The following is a 10,062-nucleotide window of genomic DNA, read 5'->3' on the forward strand; positions in this document are numbered from 1 at the left end:
GGGAATACTGGGGCCAGCAGGGACACCACAAAGCCCAGGATACCCGGACCTGTCTGAGCTGTGCTTCACAAAGCCAGTCCCACGCACCCTGCTGTGTCCTGGACCCCCTCATGTCCTGCATCCCCCCATGGATGCTCAGGGCTTTCTTTTCTCCTTCCTGGGGACAGTCCTGTCCTGTGCTCCCCCCGCGTCCCTCCACGCCCTCCATAGCCCTGCACCAGGCGAGGAAACATCCTGGGGGCTGCTCTGGGGTGCGGGACCCAAACCCGCCCGGTGTCCCGGGGGCAGCAGATGGACAGACGGACTCTGGCACCCGTCGGGGGTCCCTAAGGGCAGGGGGGGTCACGCAGGGTGGAATGTCCTTGCGGGTGCGGTTCGTGGGGTGGTGGTCTCCGCTCCCAGCCCGGCACAGGAGGCACCGGCGGCACCCGCCCCGTCGGAGTCGGGGGTGCGGCCGTACCGGGAGGGGCGTGGCCGTACCGGGAGGGGCGTGGCCGTACCGGGAGGGGCGTGGCCGTACCGAGCAGGCGGCGGGAGAGCAGCCGGGCAGAGCGGAGCGGCGGTGGCATCCCGGGCTCTGTGACAGGAACTGGGAGAGGGACTGGCCACAGGGACGTGCCCCAGGACGGCAGCGAAGGTGAGAACTCCGGGATCGGAACCGTGCGCGGAGCCCCGAGGGCGGCGAGAGAGCCCCGCAGCCAGTCCCGGGCAGCTCGGTGGGTCCGAGCCGCGCCGGGCCGGTCGCACTCAGAGCGGCGGACATCGGGTGACCGGGATGAGGCGATGGCCGGGAGTCTCACAGCTCCCGGTGCAGCCCCCGTTGGGCACAGTGTAGCCCCGACGAGGGGGGTCCCTGCCGGTGGCATTGCAGGAGCTGTCGGGTACCGAAGGCACGGGGCAGCAAGGGCAGGGGGCTGCGGGCAGCCTCGCTCCAGGAACGAAGGGCACTCTCATCCAACCTGGTCCTCATGACTGGGGACACTGCATGAGCCCTGGGGTCTGGCTCTCCAGGGTGGGACACATCAGGAATGCCAGCGGGAATGACCCTTGGACCGCCCGGGGTGTTTGTGCTTTGAGCCGCTGTGGGACAGGAACAGCAAACACCCGCAGTGGTGATGGTGTGAGCCGTGTCTGGGTTTAAGCTGGGCACCATGAGGGTTTGCCAGCATGGACCCGGCACAGTCCCCAACCTGTGCTCAGGGTGCCCCAGTGAGGGTGATGAGCTGTTGTGGCTGCCACTGCTGCTCCTGCTCTCCCTTGGGAGCAAGGCTGGCCCAGGCTTTGGCAAGCAGGGAGAGGCAAGGAGTGACCCTGGGGTGTTGTGGAGGTGACAGAGATGTCCCTCAAAAGCTGTGCTGTGCACATTGAGGGTTCAGTCCTGAGTTCCTCCTTCACTGTCACCACCAGCGCCTTCTCCTTTCTCTGCACACAGGCTCCTGGCCAAGGGAAGTACATTTGCAAGGGGTTTACCACTCTTGCTACTTCTTGCAGCATTTTTCCCGCTAAGTTTCTTGGGGTGCTGGGGAAAGTTGAGCATTTGTCTTTGCCCTGGATGGGCTGTTTGGGGCAGCTCCCACCCAGCAGAGAGCAGGGGAGCACAGTGTGGAGTGGTGACCTGTGGTGATGGGGAGGGCATGGGCACCAGGGGTGCTGTGTGGGGAGCCCCAAGCTGCAGCAAAGCTCACCATGATCAGGGCCCCTCTTTGCAGAAGATGCTGAGTGTGACTCTCTGCTGCCATGGTGCCCAGTGCCTGCACCCTGTCCTGCATCCCAGAAGGGCTGGGAAGCTGCTCCATGGCTGCTGCTGTCTCCCCAAACTTTGCCTCCTCTGACATCTCCAGGAGACTCCTTTTCCTCTGGCGTGTCACTGGGCACCCCAGTACCCCAAAGCTGTGGGAGAAGCAAAGCGTTCCCTGCCATGGCAGAGCACCTGGGTGGACACTGGGGCCCTGTGCTGGGTGGTAGCTGATGGGAACGGGGCTGGACTGGGGTTGTAGAGGGACTTTCTCCTCTGTTGCAATGGCCTCACTTCCCCTTCCTTGGCTGCAGCATGGGTTGTGTGAGGTCAAAGGAAGCTGGTGTCCAAGAGAAGATAAAAACTGATCCTGACCCTGATCCTGGCTCCACCATCCAGCAGGGCCACTATGTGAGGGACCCCACAGCCACCAACAAGAGGGTAAGTGATGAGGGATCTCAGGGCTGACCCGCCACGGGGGGCTCAGCCCCTCTCCTCAGCAGTGCTAGCAGCACTGAGAGTGGAGCCAGCTGAGGACACTGGCAGTGCCCAGGCACTGGGGCAGGGCCTTGGCTATGGGGTGGGATCTCAGGCCACGCTGAGACAAAGCACAGAGTGGATCTGATGGGAATCCAGGAATTATGGAGAAAGGGGGAGAAAAAGGAAGGTGTTGGGAGGGGGCGGTGATGCTGGTGCTGGGCAGGTTTTCATGTCAGGTGGTGCTGGTGCTGCCCCTTGGGTGCTCTCCTGCTTCTGCCATTGCTGTTGGGGCCAAGACCCCTGGTGGGGAATGGGTGTCTGCCACCTGTGATGTCACTCTGTGGTTTTGTTGCACTTTCCAGAACAATAATGTCCCCAGCATGGCTGTGCCCCTGCCCGAGGATGGTAGGTACAAGGGGGCTGCAAGTGGGTGCAGGGGGTTGGAGCATGTGGGGGCAGCATGGTCAGATCCTCCCTGACCTAGGGGTGAACACTGCCAGTCCTGGCAGGATGGGAGCTCTGGGCTCCCCTGAGGGGCCAGATGTGGCACGATGGAGATGGAGGTGCTGGGTACTGTGGGGGTCCTGGCCAGTGTTCATGGCAGGAGTGGCCCAGCACCCCATCCCAGCACGGGGAGGGGTGCTCAGGGAGCTCCCTCGCTGCAGGCTTGGGGGACACCGTGGTGCTGGCCCTCTATGACTACGAGGCGATGAACGCTGGGGACCTCAGCTTCCAGAAGGGGGAGCGGATGAAGGTCCTGGAGAAGTAAGTGCTGCTGGCAGACCCCCATCCAGGGTCTCCTCATGGCCTGTGTGGCCCTGTTGGAATTTTTTTCTGGAATTTGCTCTGGAGGAGCTGCTGGTGCCCAGGAGCCAACCCAATGCCACTTCCGTCACAGGTCAGGGGAATGGTGGCAAGCACGGTCACTGGTGACGGGACGTGAAGGCTTCATCCCCAGCAACTACGTTGCCCAAGCCAACTCGCTGGAGACAGAGGAGTGAGTCCATCCCTGTGTGCCAGATCCTGGCCCCATGCAGTCCTGCACTGCAGCTGTGCTGCTCCTGCCCCCAGCCCTGCCCCACACCAGCAATCCTTGGTTCACTTGGTTCTGCTGCAGGTGGTTTTTCAAGGACGTCAGCCGGAAGGATGCGGAGCGGCAGCTCCTCGGCCCTGGGAACATGATTGGGTCCTTCATGATAAGGGACAGCGAGACAACGAAAGGTGTGTGGGGGTGTCCATAGTACAGTGGTGGGGAACAGCTGCCCAAAGGGCTTCCCTCATCGACCTCTGCCTGGAAGAGGAGCTCCCTCCCCAGCTCTGGGGATCTGCTGTGCTGCAGGGAGGGACTGAGGGGCCCATGCCTGTGCTGGAAGTGCCCCTGCAATAGCCTGTGGTGGTGCCACACGTCTGAACCCCAAGGCAGGGATAGGGGGATGAGGCTTTGAGGCTGCTTTGGGTGTTTGGGGTGCAGGCGTAGATGGCCTGGGGCTGAAGGGGTGGTGGCAGCGCAGTGGGGTGGTGGCAGCGCAGTGGGATGTGTGCTGCTGGCTCTGCCGGGGATGGCTCTGCACGCCAGGAGCCCCGGGATGGCCAGGTGCAGCGGGGATGTGCCCCGTGGGCGGTGCCAGCCCACCCCTCCCTGCCCAGGCTCTTACTCGCTCTCGGTGCGGGACGGGGACGAGCTGCGGGGCGGGGCAGTGAAGCATTACAAGATCCGGACTCTGGACAGCGGTGGCTTCTACATCTCCCCACGAAACAACTTCAACACGCTGCAGGAGCTGGTCCAGCACTACAAAGGTGAGCCCTGGGGGCCCGGCCCCCCTTCCCAAATGGGGCTTTGCCCCTGGGCCAAGCAGCTGGGCAGCTGGGGGTGGGCAGAGGCTGAGGGGCTCCTGCCCATCACCCTGGGCTCCTGCTGTGGCTCTGACTGCAACATGTAGTGACTTCCAGACCTTCCCCTACTGCCATGGCTGGCCTGCTGGCTGTTACCGCTGTGGTGCTGCTGTCCCTGAACACCCACGGTGGCCAGAGCTCTCCCCTGAAGCACAGTGTGGCTGGTGATTCAGGCTAGCTGATGGCCCTGGATGCTCTCCTCAGGTCAGAGTGACGGTCTGTGCCAGAAGCTCACCCATCCCTGCCGTGTACCCAAACCACAGAAGCCCTGGGAGAAGGATGCCTGGGAGATCCCTCGAGAGTCACTGAGTCTGGAGAGGAAGCTGGGAGCTGGGCAGTTTGGAGAAGTGTGGATGGGTGAGAGTGAGGGGGAGGTGGCTGGGAGGATGATGAAGGTGATGGTGAAAGAGGAAGGGTGAGGGATGGTGGGGTGGAAAAGACAGGGGGGAGTGACCTGAGGGAGAGAAGCAGTGGGATATGGAGGTTACCCTACCTAAATACAGGGGCCGGTAAAGGCTGGACATGTGGGGACAGCCCTGGGCCGTGTGTGGTCTCCAACCTTCCCAGAGCAGCTCTGTCTGCAGGACAGGGATTTTGGCTCCAAAGCCCAGTGCTCCCAGGGTAGTGCGGGAATGATCTGTTGTGCCATCCCCAGCTACCTACAACAAGCACACCAAGGTGGCAGTGAAGATGATGAAGCCGGGCAGCATGTCCCTGGAAGCCTTCCTGGACGAGGCAAACATGATGAAGACACTGCAGCACGACAAGCTGGTGAAGCTGCACGCGGTGGTCACCAGGGAGGAGCCCATCTTCATCATCACTGAATTCATGGAGAAAGGTACAATCCGCATCCCTGAGTGATGTCTGTGGGCCAGGCCAAGCGGCAGCACTCAGGTTCCCTGGGCTGGTGCAGGATCAATCCCTTGCACATCCCCAGACTCGGCTGTGGGTTCTGTACCAGCTCCCAGGACTCTGGGAGCAGCTCTGGCTCCTGCCACAGCTTGTCAGTGCTCTGAGACAGTGCTGGGAGAAGGGATGTGGTGACAGCACTGGGAGATGAGGGATCCTAAAAGGGGACAGATGAATACAAGCATTCCACAAGGCAGGAGGGAGCCTGCAGAGATACTCTCCCCTCAGCCCAAGCCATGGGAGTGGGATGGGGGATTAAGAGCACTTCCAGAGTCCCCTTGTCCTGCTTGGCTCCTTGGGACCCTGTGCCACCCTGAGGGTGGATGCAGGCTCCAGCTAAACCATCAGCCCTGGCACCTTTCCCTGTCTGCAGGGAGCTTGCTGGATTTCCTGAAGAGCAATGAGGGGAACAAACTGCCGCTCCCAAAGCTGATCGACTTCTCTGCCCAGGTGAGGAAGGAGCAGACCTTCCCTAGTTTCGAGTGCCCCTTGTCCCCCTGAAAAGGGTGAGTGAGGAGCCTGGGAATTTACCTAGGGCTTGTGCAGGACTAGCCAGAAGCCTGGTCTGAACAGTGCTGGGGGTGGAATGAGGTTTTCCTGTGGGCAGCCACTGCCTGCTCACCACCCCATCCCACTGATTTCGCAGGAGCAGGGGTGTGGGAAAGGAGAAGTGGCAGCTTCCCCCTCACCACACCGACATCTGCAGCACTCAGGCAGCCCACCTGCACCTGAGCCGTGCACAGCAGAGCTGCACAGATCCTGGAGAGGATTGGCTATTGACTTCTATGTCTGCCATGGTTCCTGTAGCCCTCGCAGCCCATGGGGCTGCTGTGCTTTGTGGAGAAAGTGGGGATGAGGATGGGGCTTGTTTCCATAGCTCACATTAGCACAGTCGCTTCCCTGGGATGTGCTGGTGCTGGTTGGTGTGGCCCAACCAAGCCCAGAGCAATGTTATCAATTTCTCTAATTGATAACTATATATATTGGTACCTATAATTTCTAATTTGCTGCTGCTTTGACAGTTACCTGCAAACCTTAACTGCAAACTTGGCCAAAACCCCACAAACCCAGCATGGCCACACCCCCACCCCATCCCAACCCATCCCCAGCACTGCTTCAGGACAGTGCCATGGTGCTGTGAACGTCTGTGGGTTTAATAGGAATCCTGCAGCGTGATCCTGTGTGCTCCCAGTGCCTGAGAAGCTGACTCAGGCACGATTCCCAGTCTTCTGGAGGGAGCATAGTGGGCTGTTGCCCCAGAGGAATGCCTATGAGAGGGCAGTGGTTCAATAAAGTCACCAGAGGGCTGTCATGGGCAAGGGAAGGCAGCAGGAGAGGCAGGAGGGGTCAGCGATAATTATTTCAGGGATATTTTCAGGAGCTGATTTTGAGTACAGCAGAATGGGCTGTTAAACACCTCACTCCATGTGCAACCATTTGCACAACCACTGAGTCCCTGCTGCTCCTCCAGTACTCCTGGGTAAGGACTGAACCCAGGGACCCTTTGTGCTGAGCTCAAATATTTCACAGAGGCACCTGAGCAATAGGAACGCCAGGATGGGAGAGCAGACTCTGTGGGCTTAGACCAGGTCGCTGGCTGCTGGAGCCGGCTGTGCTGGGGTCTGGATCAGCTGTGCACTCCTGCACACCATCTGTTCTCAGCAAGCTGGCTTGTGCCAGCCCTGGCTCGGCCCACAGCTCCGAGGGGCTGCTCGGAGAAGCTCTGGGGAGCAGAGGCTGAAGGGCTGTGAGGGGCAGGCAGCAGCCTGGCCCTTGTGCTGGGGCTGAGTCACTGCAGGCAGAAATGCATCTGTGGTCATGGAAATGATCCTTCCGCTCTTGCGCTGCCTGGTTACTTCTGTATTTAGTGGGGAGAGCTCAGTGAGAGCTGCACCTCACCCAGGCTGACTTGTGTGGTGTGATAAGGATGGGAGGGTTTCCCCTCTGGCTGCTCCAGCCCCTTTGCATTCTGGATTGTGGTCACATCCAGGCATGGGGTAACCATACGACTTTGGGGTTTGGTAATGCACACACCAGGTCACCTCTGCCTGATCAGGGCTCAGACCTGCACACACAGCACCGAGTGCAGAGACTTCAGAAGACAGAGTGGTGGGGGGATTGTCAGGGACCATCACAGCCATCCTGTGCACAGGCAGAGGTGACTCCTCAGAAACCAGTCTGGGAGAACTCAGGCATCTTCCCCTATTGCTTTTCTGCCCCGGCTAAGGAAGCTCTGGAATGCTGACCTTCGCTGTGGCAATTACAGTGAGCCATTGTGGGTGTATTTGGAGACTGCTCTCACATCTTCCCTGAGCAGAGAATGATTTGCTCCTCCTCCACATCCTCGTGGCTGCAGATGAAGCAGTTACACCTTGCCCTGCAAACACTCACAGACACTCTCTGGTGATCATATGAGCCCCTCAGCTGTCAGTTTTCACAGCTTTTCTCACACGGCAGCTTAAAGATGCCATGTTGGGCTGGTCACCCAAACCCCAACCCTGCAAGGGATTCCCAGCTTGGAGAGCAGTTTCCATGCAGGAAAGTCACAGGATGGTTTGGGCTGGAAGGAACTTTAAATCTCATCTCCTTCCAACCCCTTGCCATGGGCAGGAACATTTTCCACTAGACCAGGTTTCTCCAAGCCCTGTCCAGCCTGATCTTGAACTTCCAGGGATGGGACATCCATCCCCTGCTGTGGCTCAGCCTCCTTTCACCCTTTCCTGAGTGCTGCCCAAAAGCAGTTGACTTCTTTGGTGCTGAGGGCATGTGTGTTATTTCAAGCAGCCTCTTTGCATTTACCTTGTTCCCCTGTGGCAGATTGCAGAAGGAATGGCTTTTATTGAGAAGAGGAACTACATCCACAGAGACCTGAGAGCCGCTAACATCCTGGTGTCTGCAGTGCTGGTGTGCAAGATTGCAGACTTTGGGCTGGCCAGGGTCATCGAGGACACGGAGTACACAGCCCGGGAAGGTGCTGGGGGTGAAAGGCTGGGGAGGTTCCCTTGGAGCCACTTGCCACCATGGTGGTCCCAACCCCGGGGGTGTGCTGGGTACATGGGCAGAGGGAAGCTCCTCTCATTTGCATCACTTCACTTGTTCCCCTTCTGTTGGTTTCTCCACATTTCACCACCCATTTCTCAGCAGTTGGGGTTGAGCTCATGTTTCCCATTGGATGTCTTTGTCCAGGTGCCAAGTTTCCCATTAAATGGACTGCACCAGAAGCCATCAACTACGGATCTTTCACGATAAAATCTGATGTCTGGTCCTTTGGGATCCTCCTGACTGAGATTGTTACCTATGGACGCATCCCCTACCCAGGTAAGGAGGTGAAATGCCTCCCCTAATCTGGTTCCAAAAGACACATTCCACCTTCTAAGCCCCATGTATGTGACCTGAGCTTCTCCAGCTCCATGGGAAAACCCTTATCATTAGGGACCATCCTGTATTTTATATTAATAGTTATTTTTGTATCTTTTCTCACTGGGAAATGACCCTGTAAATGCTATCACAAATGGGCCATGAAGGATCTGGGGTGGCACAAAGGGCTGTTCTGAGGAGCAGCTCTGCCCCTACACTGACCTGTTTTCATTGGAAGCAATAGCTTGTCACAGACTTAGCACATAGAGATTTTAATTTATACAAAGTGATTATAAACCCCATCTCACCTGGGGCACAAAACTCCATCCTACAATAATCCAGCATCTCCTTTGTCCACATGTTTCCCTGACCAGGAATAGCAGTTTCCCCTTTCCCAGCCCCTCTAATCACTTTTTCCTTCCTGCAGACATTTCCCAATAGGAGAGAAGTTTTGGGTTTGGGGATTTTAGGACTTTTAAGAAAAACCAATTATAAACCAGGTGATGTTCCCCTGTCCCACCCTGTGTTCCCAGGGATGTCGAGCGTGGAGGTGATCAGGGCGCTGGAGCGCGGATACCGGATGCCCCGCACGGATAACTGCCCCGAGGAGCTGTACGACGTCATGATGAGGTGCTGGAAGATCAGACCCGAGGATCGTCCCACTTTTGAGTACATACAAAGTGTTTTGGAGGATTTCTACACCGCAACAGAGAGCCAGTACCAGCAGCAGCCGTAGCACAGGATCCTCCCTGTCCCACCTGTGCCCTGCTTCCCCTGCCAGCCTGGCCCAGGAACCACAGCCTTGCTGGAGTGGCTGGGCTGGAGGAAGCACAGGGGGAAGTGCACAGGAGGGAGAACAGACGTGGCCATACCTTGTGCCTTTCCCAGGAGCCTGAGTGTCCGTGGGGCAGCAGCTCCAGGAAGTGCTGGCTGGACCGTGGATACCCAGACCCCAGGAGGATGGACAGGGATGGGGCCAGGCCTGCTTTTGATGCAAGTCAAAACCTAGATCAGTATTTTTTTAACCCTTCTGAGATCTTTTCTGTTCTGCAGAAGCAGGTGCTTTAGCGTGCCAAGGCCGTGCAGTGCCTGTGCTCCCTGTGTGATTGATCCCAGGGGATTCCCCGGGGCACTGCAGTGCAGCTCGTGGGCTCATCATCAGCACAGGATCCTGGGGTTTGGATCTGGAGTGTCACGGACACGCGTCCTCCTCTCTCCCTCCTGGGTTTCCCTCCCCAGTATTTTCACGGCACCCCCTGTGCAGAGTGCAGGTTTAATGAGGCTGTGCCGAGGGGCAGATGGACATGGACGGCGCTTTTCCAGGTCATCCCTGCATGGATCCCCCTCTGCTTGCCTTGGGAGGAACCTCTGGAGCACAAAGCCACGGCAAAAGGAGCCCTTTCCCCACGGCAAAGCTCACAGGCAGGATGTGTTGTCTCTTAGAGCATTTGCAGTCAGCAAGGGCCAGGTGCTCCCTGCACACTCACTTTATGTTATTGTTTATTTTTAGTATTTCATAAAGTTATTTGGGGTAAAGGAGTAAACAATGGGGTTTTTTTTAAAGACAGCTGTGTACGTCTTACAGGGAGATTGGGGTCTGTGATTATATTTTTCATACCAAGAGGCAAACGCCGTCGCTTCTGCTTTGGGATCTTTTTTTTTTTTTGTAATCAATAAAATATTTGTCA

The 10,062-nt window shown here is 57.9% G+C and overlaps 1 protein-coding gene across 1 annotated transcript; it reads left to right on the forward strand.

Moving 5' to 3' along the window:
- The first annotated feature begins 519 nt into the window (after positions 1-519).
- Positions 520-10,062, forward strand: HCK (HCK proto-oncogene, Src family tyrosine kinase). Its single transcript, XM_063404506.1, has 13 exons — positions 520-637; positions 2,050-2,176; positions 2,578-2,620; positions 2,881-2,980; positions 3,114-3,212; positions 3,333-3,436; positions 3,863-4,012; positions 4,313-4,465; positions 4,764-4,946; positions 5,391-5,467; positions 7,835-7,988; positions 8,204-8,335; positions 8,908-10,062. Exons 2-13 carry the CDS (start codon positions 2,051-2,053, stop codon positions 9,108-9,110), a joined length of 1,524 nt encoding a protein of 507 aa, XP_063260576.1. The 5' UTR covers positions 520-637; position 2,050; the 3' UTR covers positions 9,111-10,062.

This window comes from Prinia subflava, chromosome 8, assembly GCF_021018805.1.
Source record: "Prinia subflava isolate CZ2003 ecotype Zambia chromosome 8, Cam_Psub_1.2, whole genome shotgun sequence".
Lineage (NCBI taxonomy): Eukaryota > Metazoa > Chordata > Aves > Passeriformes > Cisticolidae > Prinia > Prinia subflava.

Coding starts and splice junctions, on each gene's coding strand:
- HCK (XM_063404506.1), top strand. CDS start 2,051: ATGGGTTGTGTGAGGTCAAAGGAAGCTGGTGTCCAAGAGAAGATAAAA. Junction 4,466..4,763: donor GTTTGGAGAAGTGTGGATGG/GTGAGAGTGAGG, acceptor TGCCATCCCCAG/CTACCTACAACAAGCACACC. Junction 5,468..7,834: donor TGATCGACTTCTCTGCCCAG/GTGAGGAAGGAG, acceptor CCCCTGTGGCAG/ATTGCAGAAGGAATGGCTTT.